The sequence below is a fragment of the Coregonus clupeaformis genome, chromosome 1, assembly GCF_020615455.1.
Source record: "Coregonus clupeaformis isolate EN_2021a chromosome 1, ASM2061545v1, whole genome shotgun sequence".
NCBI lineage: Eukaryota > Metazoa > Chordata > Actinopteri > Salmoniformes > Salmonidae > Coregonus > Coregonus clupeaformis.
In genome coordinates, this window is record NC_059192.1 from 26,327,395 (window position 1) to 26,341,820 (window position 14,426).

A 14,426-nucleotide genomic window follows, 5' to 3' on the forward strand; every position below is an offset into this window, starting at 1 on the left:
GATGCTAATGGAGTATGCCACAGGATGTTTTTGTGCTGGTCAAGGGCAGTCAAGTCTGAGGAGAACCAGGGGCTATATCTGTTCTTAGTTCTGAATTTTTTGAATGGGGCATGCTTTATTAAGATTGAGAGGAAAGCACTTTTAAAGAACCTCCAGGCATCCTCTACTGAAGGAATGAGGTCAATATCCATCCAGGATACCCAGGCCAGGTCAATTAGAAAGGCCTGCTCGCTAAAGTGTTTTAGGGAGCGTTTGACAGTAATGAGGGGTGATCGTTTGACCGCGGACCCATTACAGACGCAGGCAATGAGGCAGTGATCGCTGAGATCCTGGTTGAAGACAGCGGAGGTGTATATAGAGGGTAATTTTGTCAGGAATATCTATGAGGGTGCCCATGTTTACAGATGTAGGGTTGTACCTGGTAGATACGTTGATAATTTGTGTGAGATTGAGGGCATCTCGTTTAGATTGTAGGATGGCCGGGGTGTTAAGCATATCCCAGTTTAGGTCACCAAGCAGTACGAACTATGAGGATAGATGGGGGGCAATCAGTTCACATATGGTGTCCATGGCACAGCTCGGGGCTGAGGGGGGTCTGTAGCAAGCGGCAACAGTGAGAGACTTATTTCTGGAAAGGTGGATTTTTAGAAGTAGAAACTCAAACTGTTTGGGCACTGACCTGGATAGTATGATAGAGCTCTGCAGGCTATCTCTACAGTAGATTGCAACCCCACCCCCTTTGGCAGTTCTATCGAGACGGAAAATGTTGTAGTTGGGGATGGACATTTCTGAATTTTTGGTGGCCTTCTTAAGCCAGGATTCAGACACTGCTAGAACATCAGGGTTGGCGGAGTGTGCTAACGCAGTGAATAACTCAAACTTAGGGAGGAGGTTTCTGATGTTAATGTGCAAGAAACCAAGGCTTTTACGGTTACAGAAGTCAACAAATGATAACACCTGGGGAGTAGGAGTGATACTGGGGGCTACAGGGCCTGGGTTAACCTCTACATCACCAGAGGAACAGAGGAGGAGTAGAATAAGGATACGGCTAAAGGCTTTAAGAACTGGTCTTCTAGTGCGTTGGGTACAGAGAAAAAAAGGGGCAGATTTCCGGGCGTTGTAGAATAGATTCAGGGCATTATTTACAGACAAGGATCTGGAAGGATATGAGTACAGTGGAGGTACACCTAAGCGTTGGGTAACGATGAAAGAGATAGCATCACTGGAAGCACCGATTGAGTTGGTCTCTGCGTGTATGGGGAGTGGGACAAAGGAGCTATCTAAGGCAGGTTGAGCTGGACTGGGGGCTCTACAGTGAAATAGTACAATAAGAAATAACCGAAACAGCAATAAGCATGGCATATTGACATGGGATCGAGGCATAAAGCAATCACAGGTGTTATTCGAGAGAGCTAAGACAACAGCTGGAAATGGCGTCAAAGTTTGGGCTGAGGCTAAACATAAACAGGATGCGGTACTGTATAAAGGAACAGTCCAGCAGGCATCAGCTGTATAGCTGAGTTATCATAAGGTCCGGTGAACAGCAATAGGAGAGTTCGGGGGCTGCTACAGCACTGGCGAACAAGAGGCACGGCTTGCGTGTGCTAGCGGGCCGGGGCTAGCAGATGGATCTTCGTGGTCGACGTCGTAACAGGAAGCCTGTTGAAACCACATCAGACAATTTCATCGGCAGACCAGTCGTGTTGGATCGGCGGGGCTCCATGTCAACACTAGGAGGTCCCGTCCGGTTGACAGAGAGGTAGATAGCCGGGAGATGGGCCTGGCTTGAGGCTAGCTTAAGGCTAACTGGTGCTTGCTAAGGGGCAATGTTAATTAGCCAACGACAACAGCCATTCGGTTGCAGCTAGCTAGTTGCGATGATCCGGCGCTAGGGTCCAGTGATTCCGGCAGAAAATCCGATATGCTCTGGGTCGATACCACGCTGTGCAGACTGGCCGACAAATTGTCCAGACTAGAGCTAGAGCTGGCTGGTGGGTAGTGCAGGCCACGGACAATGGTTTAGACCGCTACCGGTGGCTAATAGCAAGTAGCTAGCTAGCTGGCTACAACAGCCATTCGGTTGCAGCTAGCTAGTTGCGATTGACCGGCGCTAGGGTCCAGTGATACTGGCAGAAAATCCGATATGCTCTGGGTCGATAGCACGCTGTGCAGACTGGCCGACAAATTGTCCAGGCTAGAGCTAGTGCTGGCTGGTGGGTAGTGCAGGCCACGGACAATGGTGAAGACGCTAACGGTGGCTAATAGCAAGTAGCTAGCTAGTTGGCTACCACAGCCATTCGGTTGCAGCTAGACTAGTTTCAGCTTAAGGTTCTTGATAAAAGTTATAAAGAAATAATAGAATCCTTTCCACGTTGGGTGAGACGGGTTGCAGGAAAGTATATTTAGTTAAAGAATGAAAAGTAAAATTGAGAAATATATACAAAATAGACAAAAAACAAAAAAACTGTCTATTTACACAAGGACACTACAGAAAACACGACCGCACTGCTACGCCATCTTGGATTTGCGACTTCAACTGTATGTTTGGTTAAGATTTTGTCCGGTCTGAACTAGCCTTGATTTGGCCCCAACATAGACGTCTACTAATTACATCGTCATTCAGAACCAAAATTACAATTTCATTCAGAACCTAAAACAAACCTAATTTCAACGCCTGGGAAATACGTATTTTAAACTTCTGGAAAATACCTATTTTCAACTTTCATTCAGAACAGAAAATGAACGTGAGTTGAACGCCCGAAAAAAACGTATTTTAGACATATTTTCAATGTCATTTTGCTTACTGGGACTATTCTTGTAGGGGCTGCAATTTTTTTTGTCTCGCCTAGGGCGGTAGAACGGCCAGGACCAGCCCTGGGTGGACAGGTATGAATCCTTCATCACATTAATCACAACCAGTTTTAAGTACATATTTCACATCTATAATAAATAAAAAAGAAAACACATTATCATATTTCAGCATTCCTTTCTGTTTGGATAATTATTCGCATCTGCAATGAAAATATGACACTTCTATTATAAAATATGTTTTTTTATTCATTTTTTCTCTCTGTGTAAATAGTCTGCTGTGCTGCATTCTGAGTCCCGGACTCCCAGCCTCATGAGCATCTCCTGTGGGTTGCCTGGACGACCACAGACGCTATAGTGGCAGAGGTCACATCTGGGAACTTGGCTAACAACTGTGCCTCATGGAGCAAGTTCAAAAAGGTGAGTGTCTCGGAACACTATCCACAATACAGCTCCTTCTGCAAGTTCCTGTCTGCAGCCTTCACTGTGGCAGACCAGGCTGACCTGGATAAGCTGAAGGTCTACGCCTTCTGTGGGATTGTCCCTGCTAACCACACCAAGCAGCACATCTAGGAGCACTGCAGGACAAAGGTGCCACACCCAAGAGAGCTAGTGAAGAGAGTGGAAGATGTCCTACAACACTTCCACCTAGCCAAGGGCCCCAACGATGTCCTGCTCTTCAAAACGTTGATGCTGAAGGTGTGGAGAATCCAGCGTGCACACATTCTGAGAGGCTGCCTGAGTAACCCGGAAGTGGAGGAGGGGACCTTCTTCAGTTACGGTGGAACCCTGCAACTCAATCACGTTAAGGGTGAGTGGGAAAATGTGCCCATCTGGTTCCCTGTCAGGGGAATCTCTCAGCAGGAGGGCTACAGGTAACCGCGTTTCCACCGAGGCTGGTGGACCTGAAGCAGCCTGATGTGGTCCTATCTGCTGTTTCTGACCCGTTTCTGATGGTGGAGCTGAACATGGCCTCTGTGAAGGTGACTGGGCGGCCCAAGTATTCAGTGCGGCATGTCTCCAACAGGGACACAGGGGAGAGATTTGGACTATAATACGTGGAGCCAGGCTGTCGCCCTGTTCCGTTCGACTGGGACAAGCACAAGGTGCAGAAGACGGACCCGACTCTTGTGGCTGTAGAGCTAGACCATCCTCCAGCGCTGTCCTGCGTGGATTACCCTGCCCCAGCTGTGGTGTTCAGTGTCCCTGCAACCCCTGCTCCTTCTGCAGTGGCCATGGAGGGAGACATCTCTCAGGTAATCCAGAATGATTTCACTCACTCACATAGTTTAGCTCCATGATTATTTTTTCTAGGTAATTGGGCCTCCTATTTCAGGGAAAGACGGATATCCATGACCGTCTGGCTCTGGCGGCTCTAGTCTCTGCTGATACCGTTCCAGCCCCAGCAGCGCAGGCCCAACCCTCACAGGCTGTCCTGTTCTGCTCCCCTTTGGCACTAGTTCCTGCCACAACAAAATAGGAGAGTTTTGAAGAGTTCCTGCTGGATACAGGTAATTCAAATTATATCACATTGTCACGGTTTCGGCCGAGGCTGCCTCTCTTCCTTGCTCGGGCAGGCTTCGGCGTTCGTCGTCTCCGGAATACTAGCTGCCACCGTTGTATGTTTCTATGTTCGTTTGGTCTTGTCTGGAATTGTACACCTGTTGTCGTTTAGTGTCATTAGTGTCCTATAAGTTCTCGTTGTGTTTGTCAGGTGTTGTGAGTGATTGTTTCCTATGTCGTGTTGGTGCGCTACCCTTTTCGGTGCGCTATTTGTAGCTTGCCTCCTTTGTATTTAGGAGAGGATTTTCGCACATGTTTAGTGCGCCCGTTTGTTTACGCCTGTGTGCGCATTTTCTCGCCTCCGGGCTGTTGGATTGTGTTTTTGTGTGTGCTCTACTAAAAGTCTTTGTTGGACTTATCTTCTGCGTCCTGCGCCTGATTCCACACCACACCCACCTACAGCACCTACTGACAGAATCACTCACCATCTGAATGGAATCAGCAGGAGCCGCAGCAGCACAGGAGATGTTGGAGGAGCGGGTTCGGGAGCAGAATGACCAGATCCTGCGGATCGGGACTGCCCTGCAGGATGTGATCAACACGCTCCAACGCTGGGAGACCCGAGGAACACCCCCAACGCCACCGTCCCTACCATCACCATCAGCAAGTCAGCCCATTCCCGCTCCGGAACCCAGAGGAGTTCGACTCTCGCTCCCGAGGGCCTACGATGCGACCGCTGCCGGGTGTCAGGGCTTCCTTCTCCAGGTGGAGCTTTACCTGGCCACCGTGCACCCGGCGCCCTCGGGACACGAGAGCGTGTCCGCCCTTATCTCCTGCCTTTCCGGCAAGGCGTTAGAATGGGCCAACGCCGAGTGGAGGAGGATAGACGCTACCACCATCACTTACGCTGAGTTCTCCCGCCGCTTCAGGGCGGTGTTTGACCATCCACCAGTCCGGCCCGGCCCATTCCAGATCCCTGCGTAGGACCAGTGGTGTGTGTCCCCAGTACGGTCCGGCCTGTTCCTGCTCCCCGCACCAAGTCAGTGGTGCGCTTCGTCAGCCCGGCTCGGCCCGTTCCTGCTCCCCGCACCAAGTCAGTGGTGCGCTTCGTCAGCCCGGCTCGGCCCATTCCTGCTCCCCGCACCAAGTCAGTGGTGCGCTCGTCAGCCCGGCTCGGCCCGTTCCTGCTCCCCCGCACCAAGTCAGTGGTGCGTTTGCGTCAGCCCGGTTCGGCCCGCTCCTGCTCCCCGCACCAAGTCAGGGGTGCGTTTCGTCAGCCCGGCTCGGGCCGTTCATGCTCCCCACACCAAGCCAGTGGTGTGCGTCGTCAGTCCGGCACAGCCCGTGCCTGTTCCACTGGTGCCTGGTTCAGCACGGGTCAGCTGCTTCACGCCGGAGCTAGAGCAATCCGCTCCACCAGTGTGCAGTCCAGCTCCGGTCAGCAGGGCCAGACCGGACCAGGGGTACTTGGGGGGTTAGAGAGCGAGTGGGGATCATGCCCGAGCCGGATCCGCCGCCAAGGCGGAGTGCCCACCCGGTCCCTCCCCTGTGGTATTTGGTTGGCGCGGTCGGAGTCCACGCCTTTAGGAGGGGGGTACTGTCACGCCCTGGCTCTGGGGACTCTAGTATGTTGAGCCAGGGTGTGAGTTTTCATGTGTGTTGGTTCTAGTTGTTGTATATCTATGTTGGCCAGGGTGGCTCCCAATCGGAGACGGCTGTAGCTCGTTGTCTCTGATTGGGAGTCATACTTAGGTAGCCGTTAGGCATTCATTCATTGTGGTTTCTTGTTCCGTGTTGGTTCGTGTATGTAACCAGGGACGTCACGTTTTCGTTTTGTTGTTTTGTTCGTGTGATCATTATATAAATAAATATGTTCGCATTCAACGCTGCGCCTTGGTCCTCCTCTCTCACCGACGATCGTGACAGAAGAAACCACCAAGACTAGACCAAGCAGCGTGTCCAGGAGCCATCCCAGGGAGATCTCTAGCAGATCTCCTTCGCCTCCTCGACTGGGTCAAGCCGGGTGAGGAAGAGAAGGGCTTGACATGGAAGCAGAAGGGCGAAAGGCTGGCGAGGGACATGGAGACCTGGTCCACGGGTAGGAGAGACGGCCAGAAAATGTTTAGGGGGGGGCTAACGCCGTGGACGACGGGCCAGCAGGAGACCGCGGCAGAGCGGCCCAGCGGGTTGGCAGAGGAGGCCGCCAGGTTACGGGGGCCACTGGTCGAAGAGGGGATGGAAGGTGTAGAGGCACGGCGAGAGGTACTGGGGTGTGTTACAGATTACAACTACCTGTTGAGTATAAAAGTATTAACCCCTCGTTCCATGTGTCTCTTCTCAGGCCGGTGGTAGCTGGCCCACTCCAAGAAAATGAGATCAGGGAGACTCCTCCGCCCCCATTGGACATCGAGGGGGCACCGGCGTACTCCGTGCGGTCCATCTTGGATTCGAGACGTCGGATGGGGGGTCTCCAATATCTGGTGGAGTGGGAGGGGTACGGCCCGGAGGAACGGTGCTGGGTGCCGAGGGGAGACATTTTGGACCCGTCTCTCCTGACGGAATTCCATCGTAGTCACCCGACGCGCCCTGCTCCGCGTCCTCCTGGTCGTCCCCGAGGCCGGAGTCGGCGCACATCTGGAGCCGCGCGTCAAGGGGGGGGTACTGTCACGGTTTCGGCCGAGGCTGCCTCTCTTCCTTGCTCGGGCAGGCTTCGGCGTTCGTCGTCTCCGGAATACTAGCTGCCACCGTTGTATGTTTCTATGTTCGTTTGGTCTTGTCTGGAATTGTACACCTGTTGTCGTTTAGTGTCATTAGTGTCCTATAAGTTCTCGTTGTGTTTGTCAGGTGTTGTGAGTGATTGTTTCCTATGTCGTGTTGGTGCGCTACCCTTTTCGGTGCGCTATTTGTAGCTTGCCTCCTTTGTATTTAGGAGAGGATTTTCGCACATGTTTAGTGCGCCCGTTTGTTTACGCCTGTGTGCGCATTTTCTCGCCTCCGGGCTGTTGGATTGTGTTTTTGTGTGTGCTCTACTAAAAGTCTTTGTTGGACTTATCTTCTGCGTCCTGCGCCTGATTCCACACCACACCCACCTACAGCACCTACTGACACACATAATGTACATACATATGTGCGGACAGTAACTCATTATTTCACTCACTCACACAATTTTAAGTTAGTGTATAGTCAAGGATTTGTCATTAAAATAATATTGTGCTTCTTTCAGATCTGCCAAGCACACCTCTGCCAGCCACACCACCACTTCCCCTGACAGCTTCTCCCTGTGCTGCCAGAACTGGGCCCATCAAGACAGAAGGTCTTTGTCTTTGACCACGGCCGATGTAGAGAGCCCATGAGAGCTGCCATTGATGGGCTACTGGCCAAGCACCATGTGGCAAAAGACATCCTGAAGTGGGTGGTTGAGGATAATGCTGGCCTGGTGCAGAGTACATGCACTGACCCAAACAGCCTCCAGCATCCTACCACAAGGCAACATATCTCCAGGTATGTGAAACATCTGGCCAAGCGCAAGAACACGAGCTCAGTTCATAGCACCAGCCCAGAGAAGCTCCTGGAGACACCAGAACTGTGGCAGCGCCTTACTGCAGAGAGCGAAATGGACAGTGTCCCAGTCATACCCCTGCCACCTGCTCCAGTAAACCCACTAGCGGTGGGTCCGCCCCAGGATGCCCCTGTGACCCAGGGTGCAGTCGAGAAGATGGTGAACGAAATCTTGGATAAGCAACAGCAAAAAACTAAAAACAAGGAACTGTCTAGTGTGTGGCCAGCCAAGGTCCCGCTACCTCGGTGATGGCTCCTTCAGGTAAAGTACTTCTACGGCTCTAAAATATTCTCCCAGACTTACGCAGCAGAAGGCCTCACCAATTCAAGAATGCAATTTGAGGAGTTCTTTCAATGGGAGCTGGAGGCCTCAAAGCAGAGTGGGCAGTGAGGAAGAACTGAAGAAAGAAAAAAAATAAACCTTCCTCAGAGCAGCAACCCTCCGTCCGTCTGTGCAGGTTCTGCCACCAGCCGCTGAAGCAGGGCCCCAACAGTCCTCACATCGGCTTCCCTGGAATGGCAGGGACCTGCCCTACCAAAGTTTATTTTTTTTCTTCCCTGATAATCTATTTCCGTTAATGGAAGTGGTTTGGACTGTTTAGATTTGTATTGTATGTATTAATGCATACATTGTTGTATATAACTGTACATATTATTGCTTATTTTGTGTAAATGTTGTACAAAGACCTCCATTTTATTCTAATTGAAGTAAATATGTCCTAAATTATAAACCAATTGCTAGCGTGTGTAAAAGTTTGTTGTTGACATGGTTGCATTTGCCATTGTAATGCACATCCTCTTCAATAGAGACAATATCCAGAAAACAGTCATTTCTTTACTTTGAGGTTTACTTTAAACCAAAGGCATATTTATGACAGTGTTGGAAAACAATTCTTTGTACAAAGAAAAAGCAATGCATTTACATTCACATATTACACTTTTTATATTAAACAGACCTAAAACAACTATTCCGGGTTGTTGCATGAAGACATAGCCGATGATTTACATCAGATGTTGCTTTTATTGACCTACTTTGCAGAATAGGGATGCATTGCTCTGACGATGCACTCAGTTGTCCCCTGAGCACTTGCACAGGACTGTATGTTACAGAAGCAAATGGCGGTTAAAATAATGAATTCAAATAGCAATAAATTCAGTTAAATTGTGTACCAATAAGATTACAGGACATTTTCAGTCATATTCTGCCTATGTCACAACATTTGACAAGCTAAATGTGTTGATTTTTACATTTTATTTTTATGTGGATATTTCCATGAAGCTGCCATAATTCAATCAATATAGGCTATGCAATATATTATTATTTTTCATGGATCTCGTGTTCGATGAGTACAGCAAGCTAGCGGTCAGACTGATCTTCAGCTATATTTGGGCCAAAACGGACAGACTAAATACTATTTTGGGGTGAAATAACGGCCGTGACTGACAGAACTGATATCGCCCATAATTCAACGTTGCGTGCTGAGTGGGGACCTGTAGGGTTTAAAGATATACCTACAGCTGCACCTCGGGTCGAAAAAATTCTGGCTATGCTGGACCTGGAGATGTGAAGTGTGATTTCTGCCCTGGGAGAAAGCAGAAAGCTGTCAAGTCCTGTCTGGTGTGTCTGGCCTCTTACTGGGGCATTCCATGCCGGTTTGGCCCAAAGATAGATATGATGTTTTGGATATTCCTGAAATTAAATCCATATAAAGTTTGTTTGGGGGAAGGTTTGGCATGCATTTGAAATCTGTATCCAAAATTATTAGAGAAATAATTAAGGTTGTTACATTTTGGCCTTACCCTGGGCTCTAATGCACTACAACAATTCGTCTGTAGATCCTACAAAGCCAGTCTTTGATGCCATTTGAAACCTTACCATGTGCTCTTTAATATGAGTAGTGTTAACATTAGGAATACAATTTCTTTACATCCATTTATGGATAATTAAAAATATAAACCTAACTATTTAAAAAGTGCCCTTTTTAATGTTGATTTTTAGACAATATAGTCCACAAGAACCTCAAATGTCCAGAGTGGCCTCTGCTGCTCTAGCACTGCATGTAGCAGCAAATCACCAAATGTGGCTTTATTCCTATAGTAGCCTAGACCAGTGGTTCCCAGCCTTTTTTGCTTACTGTACCACCAACTGAATTTTGCTCTGCCCGGAGTACCCCTGAAGTCCCCATCATGTGCATTTTACCAGTAAGCTTATGGTCTCAAGTACCCCCTGTGGATAAGCCAAGTACCCCCAGGGGTCCTAGTACCCCTGGTTGGGAACCACTGGCCTAGACTATACGGCCAGCAGTTTGTGACAGTATGCCTTTTCAGTTTGTTTAAGAACTGCCAATACACTCATAGAAGTAGAAGAAATACAACTGTTGAAGATGTGCTACTTTTAAATGGAGATAGGCCTAAATGGCGCTGCCCATGTTGTCATGGGGCTGCCCTCTTTCCATCTCTAGCCTATAGTTAACTGAAGCAGACCCATAAGACCAGGTTCAGACCGATATCCTGACCAGGGTTCCAAAGCAGGGTCAGATAACTTGGAATGACCCAAAAAACACTGAAGGCAGACCCAGGTAAGAGTCTAGCTATTCACCTATATAACTATAAGCCATACATACTCCCATTTGTGCTGCATTACTGCCCTGCCATACATGTCTACCATATACATCTGATTCAGGATACCAATATTGAATAAATATTATGATGTGTGAAAAACTATTACAAGCAATCAATATGCTAGTAATAAAATATGCAAAGCCAAAATGAGGGGGCACCTGGATTTGAACCGGGGACCTCTTGATCTGCAGTCAAATGCTCTACCACTGAGCTATACCCCCATTAACAAACACCATACAGATTTAACAGAATATGTAGTCTACCCCACCATCGCCTTTGCTGTTGTAGCACTAAGGTGTTTTAATAGTAATGTGTTTCATTAAGATAAGCAGCCAAGGCTAAAATATTTCTAAACACATCTTCCAGCAAGGAAAATCTCGGATATGTGACAATGTAAATACGTGGCAATGTAAATCGCTGCCATGACACCAAAGGAGCATGTTCTCAATTTAACAGTAGGCCGATCAAACCATTCCAGGCTTTATCTAATTCACCACAAAATAATAGCGGGTAACACATTTCTTGTTTCTATAATTGTGTATTTATGTATGTACTTTTTTAATGTCATTTTTGTCATTTTCTTCTTCAATAATGGTTAACACATGGCACCATTGTTCTCTGACTAAGTTTGTTTTATTTCTCTGATGGTTATTTGCCTAGCTCCTACGTACATGTTGAAGTTACTGCAACGCCCTAGCACTTGGCACACTCATCCAGGATTGCAACTTCAGTAGGCCTACCCCTAAAGTTGCGAATTACTTGAATACCATAACCATACATGCGCCAATGTTGTTTATAACAGCAAATACAAGACACATCTGCTGTACTCCTTATAAGGTTATTACGGAGCAAATTGTCTGCTTGAAGGTTCTACATCATTATAGTGGTACCGCCTTCCCTCTCCGCTCTCCGAAAATAAGCCTCTCCCTCTCGCCTCATGACCGACTTTTCATTGAATCAATTTCGTGAACGCGCGCGCCTATGAAGAATTGTGCGCTGTCAAAAAACTGACTGTTGGAATTTGGAATATCTGCCGATTTACCTGGCGATCTTTTGGATAGGCTCACTTCAATAGTCCTACACCAGAATATTAATTTCATTGCGTCCCGTTATTTCTGAAACAGGAGATTCCCTTTCGCCATGAATCCGTTATGTGGAAGATGCAGTAAAATGGTTTACCCCACGGAAAAAGTGAATTGTCTAGACAAGGTAAGGAATGATTCGAGCGCATTATGGTTTACGCATATTCACAGAATAGAATAAACTAGATTGAGGGAGTTAGCTATCTTCTTTGTGCAAGCGCATTTTGGGTGCATGGGTGGCTGCTGATAACAGGGAATTGCCAAATAAAGCAATGAATGATAAATGATCTAGTTGCACTACAAGTTCATAAGTTTTGCTGTGTCAATAATAGCCTACATTCTGCCAATGTCTGTTTACATTAGACTTAGTCTTTTGGAAAAATGTACAATGGATAGGCTAGCCTATAATAACATTGTCTGATGTGGGTAGTATTGCTTATCTATCCAGCTCTGGCTAAATGTATCCAGTCCATATATAATAATACCATTTCCACCATGTTACATTTTAATCCCCTGTTTTGGAGCTGATTCATGTTGTAATAGGCTGTAACATGCAATTACAACTGCAGGGTGTGCATGACAAGCTAGACATAAATTCTCCTCTTTACATGACCAGTGAATTGGAAGCTAAACAAATCAATATGTCCCTCTGTAGATCTACAACATGGTGTCAATAACCCTGGTATTGTGAATAGTATGAACATAATTGTGTTGTGTGTGTGTGAAGCTCATTGCATTTGTCATAGCCCTGCCCAAGAGCATGTCATGTCTATTTTCAAACACTTGAGGTTTGTGGCATGTGCTTTTCTAACAGATACGGTTTTTGGTTATTGTTATTCTCTGTATGTGTGTGTATGTGTGTGTGTGGGTGGGTGGGTGTCAAATCTGGAATGTTGAAAGCAGAAAACCCATAGAGAGCATATACTGTGCTGATAGTGTCACAATACACAAAAATCCCTCCAAATATATTTTACACTTGCTTTACTGATTTTTCTAAATCAAGTCTGAAAACTCAGAGGCCACACGGGTCAGGAGGATATGGTGGTTTTGTGAGTCATGGAACAGCGGTGCAGCTGTGCTTTAATATTAGAAGAATGGAATTTTCCCATGCTGTCATTGCAGATTACATTTAATTCACCATTACACTTGGATTTGATTTTCCCATTGGCCAAACATTCCAACAGTCATAGATTTAGTCATACTCGAGTCGTGACACTAGTCCTAAATCATGTAATTTTGCTATTTTACCCTAATATTCCCCCTCTCTCCCCGCTCCCTCTCTTCTTCCACCTCTCTACCTCTCTCTTTCTCCATCCGTGCATCTCTCTCTCCCTCCATCTCTTTCTCTCCATCCATTCTTCACAGTACTGGCATAAAGGATGTTTCAGCTGCGAGGTGTGCAAAATGACCCTCAACATGAAGAATTACCAAGGCTTCGACAAGAAACCCTACTGCAGTATGTGAGTATCTCACACAGCATACCATTGATATTATCGTCCATGTTTGTATCTGTCTGGCAGGCACTGCAAGCACGTTGTCTGTGTGCTAGGTGCTTTTCAGAGCGAGAGAGAGAGAGAGAGAGAGAGAAAGTCTTAAATTTACACCCACGCTCCCCTATGGTGACTAGACAAAATGAACCAAGAAAGGATTTTGCACAGGAAGTATGACAGGGTGCAGTTGGCAAACTGATAGACAGACAGACAGACAGACACACAGACACTGTGTGTGCGCACATGTGTGTGTATGTGTGTACTCGCGGTAGTGTGTGTGTGGTGGGATTACCTGCTAATCCAGGATGTATTTTACCTGTGTGCAGACACCCTTCTCCAGAGGGGGGCATTAGGAGGGGCTTCTTAACATGGATTACCTTAGCTTCAACCACCCAAGTTTGATTTGGTCAGTGCTCTGGAAAGGCCCCAAAATGACACTGAAAATCAATTTACAGTGGCAAAAAAACCCTAGAAGAAGAAAAAAGTTACATACTTACCCTGTGTATGTCTCTTCACATCCTGCTGTAATATCTCTTCTCTTTGGCTCTTTGTTGCAGGCACTACCCGAAGAGCTCCTTCACCTCCGTGATTGACACCCCAGAGAACCTGCGCCTCAAACAGCAGAGCATGTTGAACAGCCAGGTTAGAACACACATACTACTGAACTCTATGGGCCAGTTTCCTGGACAAAGAGTAAGCCTAGTCCTGGACTAAAAAGCACAAAGCACTTTCAATGGAGATTGTCCATTGAAAAATGCTTTTTTACCGTAGTCCAGGACACTATCTGTGTGAAACTGGCCCATCTGTGTGTATATACCCGTATACGTTTTAATAAGAGTGCAAAGGCCCTCAAATCAACATCTAGGGCCTCTTTAACCAAATTGAAATTGAAACCAATTTATTTTAGGGTGGGAATCGAAGCCAACCCAGATTCACGTCCTCTGTGCTGAGATAGACTTCTAAATCCTGGCATTAGACCTTACCTTGCAGGGCGCATACCCACTTGGTGTCACACTGTAACCTCTCTCTAACCTCTTTCCTCCCGTCATTGCTACCCAGGTACCATGGTAATCTTTCTTTAATCCTGTGGCATGACCTCTTCTATCTCTCTTTTCCTCTCTCTATCTCCATCTCTTACTCCATCACTCAGTGAGACAGATTGAGCCCAACTCTCTACCCCGCTGTCATGACAATTGGATTCCTTCTACAGCTGACGGATCCTTCTTTACCCTCCTTAGAAACTAACACACACACACACAGACACACACACACCCTTCATTGACGTTTGCATGGCCCAATTTGAACTCACATATTAGTAATGAGGCCATGGACACACACACGCACACACAAATACATACTTTAT

At 47.2% G+C, this 14,426-nt stretch overlaps 1 protein-coding gene and 1 non-coding gene across 2 annotated transcripts in view; one reads left to right on the forward strand and one right to left on the reverse strand.

The window, feature by feature from the left end:
* Positions 1–10,640: 10,640 nt before the first annotated feature.
* On the reverse strand, positions 10,641–10,712 carry trnac-gca. Its single transcript has one exon. It is a non-coding gene; the product is annotated as a tRNA-Cys (tRNA).
* A 691-nt stretch (positions 10,713–11,403) lies between these two features.
* Positions 11,404–14,426, forward strand: part of LOC121564272 (LIM and SH3 domain protein 1) — a 40,356-nt gene continuing 37,333 nt past the window's right edge. The window contains exons 1-3 of the mRNA XM_041875723.2: positions 11,404–11,700; positions 12,939–13,033; positions 13,621–13,705. Of these exons, the coding sequence (XP_041731657.1) occupies positions 11,632–11,700; positions 12,939–13,033; positions 13,621–13,705 (249 nt within the window). The 5' untranslated portion in view covers positions 11,404–11,631. The remainder of the gene's footprint in view (positions 11,701–12,938; positions 13,034–13,620; positions 13,706–14,426) is intronic.